This window comes from Chrysoperla carnea, chromosome 1 (genome assembly GCF_905475395.1).
Source record: "Chrysoperla carnea chromosome 1, inChrCarn1.1, whole genome shotgun sequence".
In the NCBI taxonomy this organism is placed as follows: Eukaryota; Metazoa; Arthropoda; class Insecta; order Neuroptera; family Chrysopidae; genus Chrysoperla; species Chrysoperla carnea.
This window is the reverse complement of record NC_058337.1, coordinates 103,997,320-104,014,487: the sequence shown is the minus strand read 5'-3', so window position 1 is coordinate 104,014,487 and position 17,168 is coordinate 103,997,320. Positions and strand designations below refer to the sequence as shown.

Genomic DNA, 17,168 nt, shown 5'->3' with positions numbered 1-17,168 from the left:
AATTTATTTTTATTTATTTATTTTTTTTATAAGTATATATTTTAGTTTTTTGTCTGCTATTTTTTTTTCCTTATAAAAATGTTTTTATATAAAATACAAGTCAGTCAGTAAATAAAAGACTACCACAAACTTTTTGTTTGAATGTAATCTATCTTTTAATTTTTAATTTTCTACAGGAAATTTGGTGATTTATTTATAATAACAATATAATTATTTTATTAGTTGGAAAAGTTTGAAAATCATACTTTTTTAGAAAGTTTTTATTCAAGTGTAAACGAATATGAAATATACATACGCATACTAAGTTTAGTCCCAAGTGTGTAACTCTTAAAAATATTGATGCTATGAACAAAATTGTGGTATAGGTGTTCATAAAATCACCTAATTTGTCCATTTCCGGTTGTCTGTCGGTCGTCTGTCGTCTGTTCGTCTGTTATCACGATTACTCAAAAACGAAAAGAGATATGAAGCTGAAATTTTTATAGCGTGCTGAGAACGTAAAAAATGAGATCGAGTTCGTAAATGAGCTACATTGGTGAATTGGGTCTTGATGGGTTCTACGGTCTTGGGTAGGACCCATCTTATAAACCGTTAAAGATAGAACAAAAGTTTAAATGTAAAAAATGTTCCTTATAAAAAAATTAACAACTTTTGCTTGAAACATTTTTTCGTGAACATCACTGTTTATCCGTGAGAGCGCATAAGATGAGCAAATTGTAGTTTTATATGGGTATATCAGTTATGTATGTGTGACATGTATGTATGTATGTCTAATGTGACAGAGTAATCAACACTGTCTTTACATGGTATTTCAATAATCAACTCAGTCAATTGTTTGTTTTCACTTATTTTTTTGTTGTTGTATTTTTTTGGATTTTCACTCCCTTAAACAAATCTAAGAAAAAATTAGTAAAATTAGCATTTTTTGAAGTTTTTTTTCTATATTTTTGACGTAGTAGTTTTCCTCTTTTTAATGCCAAACAAGTTTTGCTTGAAATTTACTTTATAAACTCAATAAATTTAGCACAATACTAACTCGAAAATCTGAAAATTTAGGCAATTCCCTCATTTAATTTTTATTTAATGCAAAAAATGGATATGTTTTCACCTCCGTCAGGAGCTTTTCCTGATTTGAGGAACCGTTGCGAAACAACGATTTAAATACTTACAAAACATGTTGGTTATGTTTAGCATATTTTCTTCCATAAGATGAACAATCATTCTGTAAAAAATTGTTAAAAATTGTTTTTATATACAGTTTTTAAAAAATTGTTTTTATACAGTCAGAAAATTATTTATAATTGTTTTGTAGGCACAAATGATTATAGACCATTGATATAATGTTTGAATATTAATCTAAATTTGTTTTTTTTTTGTTGTTCATTCGTAAAAAATATAAGATTATTCATTTCGTTAAAAAAAAAAAGAAGATTAATCATCCTTTTTGTAAAAGCCTCAAAATATGCGGGTAAGATACCATTTAATCCCAAATAAATCAACACATATCTACTATAAAGAATAAATAAATTTATTTGATTTTTAATAGATCAAAGCATTAATTTATTTTAATACGGAACTTGTATAACTTTACATTATTTTAAGATAAAAAAAAAATTCATTTAGTAAAAAAATTTGGTTTGAAATTAATTTTGTATCTATTAAGTAATTTGTTCTTCTTTGAAATACTTCAACCAATGGTTATCCCCCCTGGTTATCAATTATTTTAATTTCTTTTCTCTTAGAGTACCACATTGAATGTTTTCTCTTAGAGTACTTTATTGATTGTTTTCAATTAGTACTTATAGTTAATTTGGAGATTTTAATTACTGATAGTCCGTCAGCCGACGCAAGACAAAACGTATTGAATACATCAGTATTGAGACTTTGAGACAGTAATATAATTTTTGACGACAAAAAAAAGTTCATCAAGTATCATTACCGTTTTAGAAGTTGAAATAAAAATTGATTCTTATTTTTTCCCTCTTAGTCAAAACTTTCCGAATTTATTTATATTCACTCTTAATTTAATTTGTTGTTAAAAATATTTCTTGAATTTGATATGAATACCACTTTTTTTATCCTTATCTTCTAGGACCACGTGTGACCCGCAGAAAATATGGTGTATCGATGAGTATGAAATATTTCGTACTTGCATGAAATTTTCTGTGTAGTTAATTTGGTTTGGTAGATACATATACATATTAAAAAATTTTGATAAACATTGCTTTATCATCTCAATTAACAACAGACATACATATTCAAACCAAACATAAATTCGGATTCAATATTTCCAGCTTTGCGACTTGCGAGGTTTTACCTTCAATTGGGATGATAAAGTAACAATTTGGACGATGCATGATATTAAGAATTTATGTATTGTTGTCGTAAAATTTCTTGTTATAAATCGTAGCCATCAACATTTTGATTTGTAATTTCAAGCATTCGCAAAGAATCTGTCAATATGCGACAACTTTAAAATATCACAAAATTAATCAATTATTTACAATTGTAAATAATTTTAAGTAAAGTAATTTATTGTGCAGAGCGTTTATTTGTGGAAATCTATTATTAATTTTCAATGAAAGTAAATAATTATTTAATTTCAATTTTTTTTTAAATTTATTAGTCATCCATTTAATTGAATATAATCCGAAACATGTCACATATTATATATAGTTAAGTATATAGAAATTATATATTTATTTATTTTCACTGAAATAAGATAATACAGTGTTAAAAACATTTAGATTGAGATCATGATAATGTTACATTGAAACTAAAGCAACAAGCAGTTCCATGGGTTCCGTTAGTTTATCTTTTCTCATTGGGTACTTTAAATACTTATATTTATCGAGATATTCTAAACATTAAAATCAATTTTTATCTATTTATTGCCTTTTCGACAGAATTTGGACAGTTTGGATATAATATTATATTTTCTATTAAATCATAATTAGATAAGTAGGTAATTATATAACCCACTCCGCTATGCATATCGCTTACGGAATTACGGTTAATTCCACTGGATTTGAATATGTATTGTAATACACTATTATATCATAATAATATTACATTGGTAAATTTGCTTTTTAAAATGCCAATTCTATTCTGCAACCAAGGAATTTTTTCAATGAGTGGAGCATAATCCTTTAAGAAACATACTGCAACTAGAGTTTGCAAAATTTTCAGATCCCTTGATATTAAACAGTCAGGAAGTATTATTTACCAGGGAAATGTTGGGAAACACGTTTTAAAATTTCCTATAAACATTTCAATCTTTTAAAAATTATCGATTCTAATTTGTAATACGAAAGTATCCCATTCTGTTTTGAATTTATAACGTGCCATATTACTTGTTAAAAGGAATCACAAAAATTTCTCTTAAAAAGTTGTTCGAAAATGGTTAAACAACGCCTTTACCAACCGAGCCTCTAGGGTAGGAAAATCTTAGTTTACATATACAGTCAAATCTGGATAAGCGAGGTACCGCAATCTTCCTTTTGTTTATGGAGGCTTCTCGATTATTCGGGTAACTTATAGAAATTTTAAATAAGGCTACTGAGTTACATGCAAATACGCTTGACTATCGATAAATAATAAAACAGGAAGTGGATCCGTTCTCATTAGTTTCAATTAAGATTACCAGATGGCAATGATAATACTTACCATTTTTAAAGACCAATCAAATATACAAATTCAAATCAAAATATACAAAGATAAATCCCGCCAACTGGCGATAAAAACTTGCTAGTAGTATCAGTTATAGAGATCCACGAGTGAAAAACGATTTTCATTTGTAGTATTATCAAGTCCCTGTTTCTCCTTTATAGTAGTCTCTTTTTTTTTAGAGGTTTAAAATGAGGGAACCTCGCAATTAATTACTCTCACTTGCAGAATTTTTTTGTTTATCTAGGTTTGACTGTAATATTTGATAAAATTATAGGAAACAATTCAATAGTGATTAAACTACTGATAAATAAACTATTTTATATTCATAAACCTACGTATAGATAGATAATTACTGAGAAATGATTAATTAAATATAAATTTATTTCTCATAATTTTATAATAATAGTTGAGATTATAGTTGATTAAAATTATTTTCATTTATAAAAGCTAGTTCATTTATTAGCATGTATATTACTTTTTATAACAATTTTGAATACTGAACGTCTGATGCTCTCTAAGTTATAATAAATACTAAGTAAAATAACTTTTGAGATTTGTAGCATTTGATATTTTTCGTTCGATCTTTAAGATAAACGTGTTCTTTCCTCGGTCGAAATATTACAAATTTTATAAATTCTTTTTCTTGCATGGCGGTTCTATATGGTAACGAATTTCGATATACTGAAATTTTTGGAACGAGGTATCTTAACGCAGCTTTTCCTGGTGAGCATATTGATAGAAATCGTCACGTTAGCATGTGAGATATGCTGAGATTTGTGTGCCATTTGTATGGAGACCACTATAATTTCATCTCCTTGACACTAACCAAATTTATTACTATGCTATTAGCTGTCAAACAACAATTTATAAGCGATAATTTTTTAATAAATTATTATACCTATTTAGTTTCTATCTTTATTTATGTGAGCAATCATAAACAGATTGTAGGTGCAGATTTAGAAAAGTAGGTTCATAAAATTGTATATAAATATTTATTAAACGTTTACATTTGTTCTTGAACAGATTTCGTAACGAATTTTGTTCCTAACGAGGGTCCCGCAACATCACTTTCTTTGAATTGATTTGCCATTAACGTCACTATTTATTCGTTGCAAAATATTTACGTAAACTTAGACAGGGAACACACCTCTTCATTTTAGTGATTCTTTAGTTAAAACGAAAGGAACACAGAAAGAGAGCATAAAAGGTTAACTTAAAATAAATTTAGAAGAATCCAAGTTTTTCATGTGACTCCAACCCTTACGGTTCACACACTCAACTACCTAGATTACGAAAAAAACTTTTCCCTAAACTAAATACGCGCTTTATATGCAAGAGATACTAAAATCAATACCTGGGGCACTTGGAAAAATTGTTCATAAAACCATCTATCGTTCATTAGTTTTATAGAAAAGATGATCAGGAGAAATTATTATAAGCGATAAAGTGATATTAAGTGATTTTCTACATTTCTATTAATAATCCAAATTTCCAGTTTATTAATACTAACAGAATAATTTCAAATTTAAGATTTGTTCCTTCCCTCAAAGCTACAATTTCTATACGCCGCTTTCAACAGTCTTCGAAAAACATCTTGACGTTATAATGCAACGATGGGTACAAATCCGAGATGGCTATTATCTCTCACTCACGAGAAATCGTGTACGAACAAATTCCCCCACAAACATAAACATACACACAGAAATCAATGTTAATACATGGACCGGACCATGAAACTTAAAGATATGTTGAAAACTTTGATTTTGATTTCCATTCAGATTACAAGAAATATTGGGTAGTTAAAAAAATTCATGAATTCATTATATAATTGGTGGAAGCGCAATTAAATCGTACAATATATCCAGTATTATTCTGTAATAAGGATTTATTTGCGCTTCCACCATCTTAATAAATATAAACTCACCTTCTGCATGTTTGTGCCTGTAATACTCGAAAAGCAATCGATAAATTGTAATGGAAATTTGGTAGAATCTTCCAAAATATTCTACAAAGGTTTCTTTATAGAATCGGGAGTAGAACAGTTAAATTTACTTTTTATCAAAGTTAAAAAACTTGATTTCTATAAATCGACAGAAGAGCCACTATTAAGAAATTACTTTTCTTCATGACTGATGAAGTTACCTGTATCAGTTTTGTACATGTTAAATATTTCGAAATCAAATAATTATCATTCAAGTTTTCTATGTTTTAAAAAATAAGTTGTTCTCTACAAAATTCAAAACATTTGAATGGAAATACACTGTCTATCGTTTACTTTCAACGGGGCTTTCGTTTATAAAACTTTTATACAGTGTATGTTTTTATTTAGTTATAAGAAAGTTTTCTTAAATGGCCACATTGAAACCATTTCATTACTTTCATAGTTTCATATGTTAGAGATGTATTTTCTTCTTTTATTACTTTCCTAACAAGTGTAAAAAAAAAACCGATGTAAAATAGTTTGAGCACTTTTTATTGCACCTTTGGAGATAAACAATAAATTCATGTGAATTCTTTTAGTGACAAAATTGTTGATTTTATAGTTTTTTAACAAATACATGGGAAATACTACCAAGTCTTGGCAAATACATTGGTAAAAATTGTTATAAAATTAAATTAAATAACTTTGAAATATACGAAAAGGTTTGGGATTTGTTACACTGTAAAAAGAGTTCCAGGATTGAAGAAATGTGATGTATAATTAGTAAATATTTCTTAAACCAACGATCTTAGAACTTAATAAAACGGTCCTAACACTTACTACCAATAATAGTCGGTAATACTTTCTTACTACTTAAATTATATTTACTTACTACCATAATCATCAATACATAGTACAAAACAAGTTACTCCCGCGTGTCTGGCCCTCATCCCAGTGTATGTTGAGTTCTTTAAAACTACGCAACGGATTTTGATGTGAGATTTTTTTCTCATAGATAGAGTTATTCAAGAGGAAGGTTTTTATGTATAATACATGGATAATATAGTACAGAAACATTGATAATTATAGAGGTTAAAAAAAATTGAGAACAAAAAGAGGTTAAGTGACGTCAAGTGAAGTGAAGGTTATTACACAATAATCTTTGTATCTGAGATTGGATTTGTCCAAGGAAAGGAGTAGTTCATAGCTAGTAAGAACATTTTTTCTTGTTACAGATTTACATTTTAAACAGTTTTTGAGCCATGTTTCAGTCACCAACAAGCTATTAGGTAAATATCAAAATATTAAAAAACAAAAATATTTTCCAAAGAAAATTATAAAATACTAGAGTGATACCCACCCGATTCGCTGGGTATAAAAGTAAAGATTGATAAAAATTGCCCCCGCTTATCCCTTTTTTATAACACTCGAAATAATGGTGGGGATTGTTTTACACAGGTAAAATATATTATTTTTTAAAATGTATAATAGTAATTATTCATTGAGTATATCAGAGAAGATGGCCCTGAAATATTTTATATTGACTATTTTTACTGAAATCTGTAATTTATGGTAATTTCAAATGTCAAATTAAATCAAATTTTTTTATTTTTATTTTTTTTTTTTAAATATATTTTATACATTATGGTTCATGTACTATTCTGATATGTCAGCTATATTGCTGTACAGTTTCATTAAAAACCATTCGCTTGTTTAAGCGTAAAAGCGTAACTAATAAACAAACAAACAAACATGCTTACTTTGGCATTTTTAATATATAGAGATATACAACATTTGATGGAAAACTCAATAAATACGAAACAAATCCAAAACGGTATTCGATTGTTTTGACACATGCAATTATCGGGAAAATTATGCTCATTGAAATATTCTCCCAAACAAATACTTGTTGCGACATGCCCCTTCCCCTCTTCTTGATGAGTAGCCTTTAGTGTGCATACAAAATCTAAATGTTAATACGTGAATAATGTAAGCAAAACATTTATTGATATATTATATCCAATTGTTATATCAAAAATACAATATTGGCTATTAGTTTACGTATGGATTTTTTCTATATCGAATAGAATTTCTCTCACTCGAATATATATTTACCATGTGTTTTTTGATATTCAAAGAAAAAGCGCATAAAACCCAACATGAAATCAAATATATATTTGAAAAAAATAAAATAAAATTGAGTATATAAATAAAGTAAATAATTCTATGTTCTCACAAAGATCAGTAAGGTACATACTTATTAGGGAATGTTCATTTCGAAGAGTGCAGCTGTTGACTTTGTACCGGAAATGAAAATTTTGGCGCACGAGCTATGGATTGGGAAGTTCTAAGAGATTTAACTTGGTTTTGCCGTTGCAAATATTAGTTCAGTAACATTATACATTACATTTTTCCTAGACTTGTTTCTGATGTTGGTCTAATGCAAAATCCAAGTTTGTGACCTCAACTGACGAACAAAACTTGGTCTAAAATCTAAAAACCCTAAAAATTTCTTTAAATTTTGGCGATTATAACTCTAAAGGGCTATTTTTTTGAAGTACACTCCCAAGATGTCTTTGAAGAAGACAATGGATCCCGAAATATTAGATAGGAAAATGGCTTTCTGTAAAACTTTTTCTAACCAAACCTAAAATGTTTTTTGGATCATTCTGATCCAATGTATAGCTATATATAACAATAATGTATGTTTAGATTTAATCGCCAGTAGCTCTGAGATTAGAACGATCTGAAATACATTTTTGGGGTGGTTTGAAAAAGTTTCACAGAAAGCTATTTATTGCGGGGTTATTGTCTTATATTGCGGGGTTAAATTTGCTACAATATGAGACTAGAATCGTCTCTGTAGACTTAATAGGTATTTAATTTTGTGATATTTCGCGACCAGTAACAATTTGTTTTCTCCAAGCGTACGCAGGTCCTGCATAACGAATTTATGGTTAAGGATATTTCCTTCATATATTATTATTACTTAATGGAAAACATTTCTCTTTTTTTCACACATAAAGTGTGAATGAAAGCTTTGCGGTTATTGTATGGAAATATTTTCGTGTATTTATTTTTTATAAATAGAAAATCTTTCCTCCATTTTTTTTTACTTTTCTATAAATAAAATAAAACGTTATTTAAAGAAAATAAATATTTCACAAATAAAAAATATATGTTTTGTGTTGTTGTGTTTAGTTTAAATTTTTTTTTCGAATATGATTTTCCATAAAAAGTTTCGAGAGTATGTATACAATTCTTACTCATAGTGTTCTTTTTAATTGTATTTATTTTTTTTAAATGGTATAAAACTGATTATTTCAAATCGAATGTTAAATTTTTTTTAAATTAAAAAGATAGCAGAAGAGAATGTTGTACCAGAGGTTAAAGTTTAGAATTATGTGTTTCTTAAATTAATATTACCTTCATATAGTATTATTATTCCTGCACATTATGAATTTTTAAGAATTTTATTACTAAACAGACATCGATAAAAACTTTTGATCCGTATTACAAGACCATGAGGTAAATTTGAAAACATCCTAATGTACGTAGGATCAACTTCATTCATTGTACCTGGAGGCGCTGTCTTACACTGTACACTATAGAGAACAACATCAAATAATGTATGCGATTGAAAAATTCAATAGCTTTTGAGTTTCTCTTAAAAGCATCATCCTCTTCGCTGAACGTCTAGTAAAAGATAGAACTTGTATTTTTACTGACTCTAGGTGGATGACGTATTTTTTTCCCACTTAGACTTCGCTAATCTTTATTAAAGAAGGCAAAAATTAAGAAATAAAATGAGTTTGTACTTTTTATCATATATCATTGGTATTGTTCGATCTAAGGTACATTATGCGATCGAAGGTACATGAGCGTGGATATTTTTAAACTTAACCTCCTCGACATTTTATATTTCAGTTTTGTTTCAATCCAAAATATGTCAAACTAATAAATAGGCAGTAAAAGTTCAATTTATTTGTTACAAAAAATTGTATATCAATGAAACTTGAAAATTAGTGCACCTGTGCAATAATTCTGTGCTTTGGTTGGAGTATGTAAGCTTTAACTTAATAGTTTATATCGCATATAAGGCAGCAATATCTGATGCAAATAACCGTTATATTAGAGCTTTGTTTAAAATCTCGAAATACGTAGGTGAGAACATTCTTTATTCAGAGAATAAAAGGAAGTGGGTTTCAAATTTTTACAACGTCGTTGCAAAAACGACTAATGAAATGAAAACAGTCGTGCGCTTCATAATTTATATTCGAACAGTATAAATTTAACGTTAATACGACAGTATGTAACGCATCTATATACTAACTCAACTAGATATCGTTATGTAACGGAAATAGTTATATAATTGTAGGAATAAATTTGTTTATAAAATGAGTAGCGATCAAAAAGGTTCCTGTCATTAAACTTTGTATGTGACGTAAAATACAAGATGATATGAACTTATTTCTAAGATAACATATTTTTATGACAATCTAGCATATCCAAAACATGGGCTTGTTTGAGTCTCAACTTATCCACAGCTGTATCTCAAAATTTATATATAAAACAATTATATATAAGTTAAAAAAATTGAAGAAAATTGTATTTTGAGGCTTTGATATCGATTCTACTTACTATGATTCATTTAATCACCAAAACTACAAGACCGAAACAAAATTGAAAAATATACTCTAAATCGAGAGAAACGAATTGCATTGAGACTATTTTTCACCGATGAAAAAAGAAGAGAAAAGGTCATGAGATAAAAAAATAAAAAATCTTTATATTTTCAATTTAACTAGAACAAAAACTATAGGAGAAAGCTGAATACTTTTATTTTATTTTTATACAAATTTAAGAAACTGAAATGAAACTTTTGGCAAGTCTACCAAACATTCTCTCTACGACTTTTTTCGCATGTGTTCCGTTTTCAACTGACCATGAAAACGGCATATTCAAGCTCTCGGTCTGACAAAACACGACGTGGTTCAGTATTTTTGTGAGACAAAATATTTTATTGTATAATAATTATTGATATTATCAAGTGATCATAGTGTCCGACAAATTCCCTGCTGCTTTCTGTCGGACCCATGGTCGTAGCGCGAAAGTTTGGTTGATTTGCTAAAAAGAAGTCACTCACGAAGTTTCAAGTATGTATTAATCATTAAACAAAGTACCCTTCTGCCCACGATCTATAAAAACTTTGGTAAAGTAAACTTATTATTAACTAGTTTTGCAACCAAATCCATGACAAAAATAATTTACGGGGCCAATTTGTCGATTTGTAAAAATATTGCAAAAATGCAAACATGCAGCATAAATATCACACATAACACATTAGTAATTTCAAACGTAGCCATCGTAAAACTTTTTTACCAGACCTTCTACAAATGTATAAATAGAAAGATAGAAAAATAACGGCACAATCAACTAAATTTTAATTATATTTGTCTTTTGACATTTATATAAAAAAGTTGCCATGAATATTTGATTTAAAAAAAGTACTTGTGTCAATAGGCGTGAAATCGCTCAAAACATAGTTATCTACATAATGTTCTTTCTGCTATTTGATATTAAATTTCATAGTAATTTCCTGAAATTAAACAAAAATGCTACAAAACGTTCTTTTCACTTAAATTACCTCCTATTTTAATAGAAAAATTCATTATAAAACATTCACGAGACATGAATGTATGCGTTATTATGAATGAATGTAGTATAATTAATATGAATGAATGAATACAGGGTTTCACTGCACATGATTTTTGGAAGCATTTGAGAGAATGCGCGATCATAAAATCATGGTGTAAACACCTCGATATCGTAAGCCTAAAACCTGACATTGGCAAATGTTGTAAAGCAGATCACAACCACACTTTTTTATATGATTTCCCATCCCCTGAGTGATACTGGAAGTCTCTTGACCCCTCAATGTTGAAGAAAAATATGAATGACCTAAATAAGCTACCAAAACCCTGAGCTCAGTGAAGCTTTGTAGATTAGTCCAACACCACACAATTTCTTATAATTTTCAATCCAGCTATCCCCTGTAAAGGAATCCAACTTTACGACTCACGAGAGTCAAAACTTTTTAAACATGTATATCTTTATGCAACTTTGGTGTTGCTAGAGATCTTCAGTACCACTCGGGGGGGTTAGAAATAATATAGAAAAGTGTGGTTCTGATCTGATTCGTTCAGGTGTTACTAACCCACGCGCTATAAGATGTGCTCGATTTGGTAGTATACAGGTGACCTTGAAATACCATTAGAACGATCTAACACAAAAGCTTAGCTCAAAATTTGGCTAAACTTGCCCTAATAAAAGCTCTTTGAAATAGATTTTCTCACATAATTTTAGAACGGATAGCGCGATTTTGATGAAATTTGGTGTGGGGACACTGTTTTTCATTCAAAACAGCTCATATCATCGTTATAAGTAATATATATCATATTATATTCAATGGACGTAGAATGTGAGGTTTTCGGAAGCTACACCCTCCTAATTTTACGTCCATGGAAGAGAAGAATTTTATGTATGGAATTCAGAAGAAGTTAACTGTTTACTACAAAAAGGTGCAATTAATATCTCATACCTATCTACTCAGAATTTACAATTTTATGCCAAAACGGAGCAACTTTTACTAGGGAAAGTTAAGCCAAATCGACTTATTTTGAGCTAAGCTATATGTAATAGAACGATGTAAAGGCATTTTAAGGACACGCTGTATATGAGACTTGCTACTCCTTTGGTCGTCCATATTGAGAACATAGTTATTTTAGAGCATCCTGTACAAAGGTACAAATGCTGTATCAAACATTTCAAAATTACGATTCATTTTTAAATCAGGAAATTTTCTGATAACGTTTTGTATCCTTTTGATTGCAGCGGCTAAAAAATGCTAATGTTTTACATGATTTTAAAAATCATCTATATTTGAGGAAATCTATATTTGAGGTACAAATCACTACTTTATTAATATAATTTTATGAATGGGCATACAACAAGTCTATGGGCTGTATATTTGGCTTCCATTGAAAATCGAATGTTATTTGCTAACAAATTTAAATGAGTTTTTATGTCAATTTACATTTTGAATATATTATTTAGGCAATTTCGTCTCTTATTTTCACAATTTCTTATGCAACAAGTTCAATTAATTGTTATTTTCAAGAACTTTAGTTTGACATTTACCATACCAATTATATGTGAACAATTGAAAAATTGTTCTATTTTAAATAAAACGAATGATTTATTGCAAATTTTATAAGATCTCTGCATCGATTCAGTTGCACTCCTCGCCTATGAACACGTAAGTTATTGTCGTTAAAGTTATATGAGAAAACTTTACTGAAAAGTAAATCGATTCTGATAAAAAATTTAAGGTTATTATGCGCATCCATGTTCCATTTGAGATTGATTCGGATCTGAGCTAACCTTAATACAAGATTATATTAGTTATAGAAATGTATTTATGGTCGAATTCCCACGAAAATTGGAATAAGTGGTTGACAATAACAACACATTCGTTTCCTCGTTTCACGGCATAATTAAATACAATTTGAACAATTAAAATATGTTATAATAGTTCAGTCGCTAACGTAAAAAATGAGTTGAGGCTCTGATCTAAGCACAACTCACATAAATTGTTGGAATTTCTTCATAAAACACGTGTAGTTTTATTCGAATTAATTTACTGCTCACAAGATGGGCCTATTGCTAAGATGGCCCACTTCCAAAATCTGTTACTTGTGAACGGTCGAATAAGTTTTAATTTCGCGCTCTTGTTCGGTTAGTATCATAGATAAAACTGCAAGTTCATATCAAAAGTAGGGAGTTGCTTTGTAATGGTCGCCAGTTTATCAATCACGTTGCAAATTTCCTACGATTTATAACCTGATATACACATACTTTTAAGAGTTTTTTTTTTTTTTAAATCAAACTTTTTTCGTGATATTTTTAAACACAAAGTTGGTTTTCATTAAAAAGAAATAGTTGGTTCCTGTAACTGCCCACCATACGGGTTCTCAAGATGGCCCAAAGCTCTCCAAGACTTATATATCAATGCAAAATTAATAGTGTTTGATAAATGACTTGTGATCTTCACTTTACCTCAAATTTGAAATGGACTTTACAAAGGTCAGAATTCTCAACAATAAAGGCTTTTCTTAAATAGCCAAACTCTTATTAAAAAGTTAAAAATTCAGACGCCATTTATCAAATTTTTTCAGTTTTGTATTCTATATATAAGATATAAAAGCTGATTAGAACCAACTCACGATTCCAAAGAGAAAAATAAATGAGAATTATCGAAGCAGATTAGAAATGTATAAGTTCCATCAAGAGTCCGACCGGTTTTTCCGACTCCAAACCGGTCTAGAAGAAAATACCTATTACGTTTTGAAAATTAGAAAATAAATAAGTTTCCTTTTAACATAGTGAACTATGTTACCTACAACATGCATTTAATTTTACCACAACAGGACAACTGCCATATGATCTTGTCACCAAGATCGCTGACATATAACCTTGTGTTCCATTTTAATATATAACAAGTGAAAACAAACAATTAACTGAGTTAATTGTTGAAATACCAGATATATAGACAGTGTTGATTACTCTGTCCGATTAAACATACATACATGTCACACATATATGACTGATATTCTCATATAAATTACATACTATATAACTTGCGAAAAATTTGCGCTCTCACGGCTAAACAATGATGTTTAGAAAAAAATAATTCATACAAAAGTAGTTTATTTTTTTATAAGGAACATTTTAAATGTTAAACTTTTGTTCTATCCCGCTTTACAAGATGGGTAAACGGACCCAAGACCCAATTGACCTATGTTGGTCATTTACGAACTCGGCCTCACTTATTACGTCCCCAGCCCGCTATAAAAATTCAGCTTGATATCTCTTTTCGTTTTTGCGTTATCGTGATGAAAGGCGGACAGACGACAGAAAGACAGACAACCAGAAATGAACTAATTAGGTGATTTTATAAACATCCATACCAAAACTTTGTTCATAGCATCAATATTTTTTAGCGTTACAAACTTGGGACTAAACTCAGTTTACCTTGGTATATTTCATATACATGGTATAAAAACTTGGAACTAAACTTAGTATACCTTGATATATTTCATATACATGGTATAGAAACCATGTGGGTTCTAATAATAGCACTAACAAACATTCATACATCTACGTCTTTAATTTAAAAGACGAAAATTATAATTATAAACAAAATATATGTAAAATTTTCATTGTCAAAAAGATATTCTTGTATATTTTCTTACCATTACAAAGAAATATAACATTTCTGTAATTCCCCGTGATGTACTTTACCAACCTCTTTGTCTAAAGAAAATTAAAGGATTTGAATTGAATATCTCGTGTAGGTTTAGAATAATAATTAGAGCTTTGAAATGTTTAGAAACTTACCATGTATGTAATATTGTGATATTCATTTTGGTTTCTTTGAACTTTGTATAATATTAATATCAAATTTTATGGGAAAGCAGAATTACTCGTCAAAAACAGTAGGGACAAACAGTTAATTTTTTGGTGTATGCATAGAAGGTATGCGTCGAAAACGGTTATGATTAATATCCGGTATTTTTTCTGGATGTTCGGCAAATTGATATTTCTTTTTTCTCAATTATGTTCCAATAGAAATGATTAGGTTAATCGTAGTTTAGCAACACATCCTGTACCGAGGATGTATTTATCACTTGTACTATATTGAAGAGTTTATTTTAAAACGGATGAATTTTGGATATTTGGTTCATTATGTAACTTAAGTAGGGATGAAGTATAGATCTTGCCCCTACGTGATGTTGCGTTAATTGACACTGGATAAGCTTTAGTAAAGCAACCGAAATTTTACCTCGTAAATTAAAAATACATTCCTTAATTATAAAACTAAATCATTACACCCTGACTTAACTGATTAGAAAAAATTTTGTTGTATTATTAGGAAAATATCTGGCGCGGTATTGGCAACGGCAAAGCTATTGCAAAAATATGAATTTAAAATATGAAATTTTCGCTTTTTTTCGAAAATACACATTAGCAAGCGTAGTTAATGCAACTACTATCAGGTTCTTGAAATACATCATCTCTAGCTGTTTTCAATAGGAAAAGAAAAATACAAAATTCGCGCAGTCACGTGACGATTAATTTTTGGAACTTTTTCGTGGCGTTGCTAGACTTTTATGGTATATCAGTTTAAAATTTATTTTCAAAGGTCTCCCACCTAAAACTGTTGTTCCCTTTCTATCTGCCACCTGATATTACTATCTCATCAGAGAATGATTTTCCAAAACCTTTAAACAAGTTATTCTTAATTTCCAATCAAAAGCGTAAATATTAATTTTCAACTGAATAATAAGTGTGCAGCTGACTCCAATCAACCTAAGGTAAAACCATGACATTTAGAATATGTACTTTCCAAAAACGTAAGAAGAGCTATCCTACTTTTATTTTAAGGAAGATTGATGGATGAAATTGTAAAGAAATTATGTGGTTTTTGTAGTTAGAAAATTAATATTTACGCTTTTGATTGGAAATTAAGAATAACTTGTTTAAAGGTTTTGGAAAATCATTCTCTGATGAGATAGTAATATCAGGTGGCAGATAGAAAGGGAACAACAGTTTTAGGTGGGAGACCTTTGAAAATAAATTTTAAACTGATATACCATAAAAGTCTAGCAACGCCACGAAAAAGTTCCAACATTTACAGAGTTAATGTATAAAATTAAGAAAAAATATTAATTCTTTATTTATAAATTTAAAAAAAAATTATATTTAAAAATTCTGATTAAAAACAAAACAAATTCTTTTGATCGGTGTTTCTTATTTTCTCGAACTGACGATGGCTGTAATATACTGGTATTCAACCTCAACTTAAAAAAAACTTGAAGGGGAGTTTCGGGTCTATCAAAATTATATTTTGTGTTTTCTTTCTCGTGAAATATTATTTGTATATCAATCTAGAGATATGTTTATTTTACATACTGAATCTATATACTATACAGGGTGAAATTTTAAATAGTTTTTGTTCAAAATAAAATAAAAAAATTTTAAATATTCCGTTTTATCATACGGGGGTGTAGTCATGTTCAGTCAAACTGGGGTCAAATATGTTGAATGTTGTTATTATATATTTCTTGTAGCATGTTCTTGTTCTTTAAAACTAAAAACGCAACTTTTGTTCAAATATTTTTGTTCTTAGAACCCAACTTCTTCAGGTATTTTTAGATTGATAAGGTTTCACCAAAAAATTTGTAGACCATCAAGTTCTCAAAAGAATTTTTTTACATATTATTATTTTTATTGAAAAACAAATTACTTTTTTCCTAAATTATTTTTTCTTCGTGCAGTTTTTTGGGGCTTAGAACCTGTGAAAGTAGGTACCGAAAATTGAATTCTTAGAAATAATATATTTTTGCTAACAAAAGCAACTTTTTGTGAGAAAGAATTTGAATCTACTACAAAAATGAGTAGTTCCATTTTTAAAATAAAAATTTAATTAAAAAATTCTTTTTAAATTGCTTTTATT

General features: G+C 28.9%; 1 protein-coding gene across 2 annotated transcripts in view; it reads left to right on the top strand.

Annotated features, from left to right (window-relative positions):
• The window catches only part of LOC123305676 (neuropeptide CCHamide-2-like), a 100,430-nt gene that overhangs the window by 47,556 nt on the left and 35,706 nt on the right, over positions 1-17,168 (top strand). Inside the window, exon 2 of one of the 2 annotated variants that reach the window (XM_044887456.1) lies at positions 2,093-2,131. The exons of the other annotated variant lie outside the window; for it this stretch is intronic. Coding sequence (XP_044743391.1) covers positions 2,093-2,131 — 39 coding nt within the window. The remainder of the gene's footprint in view (positions 1-2,092; positions 2,132-17,168) is intronic. 2 annotated transcript variants of the gene reach the window in all.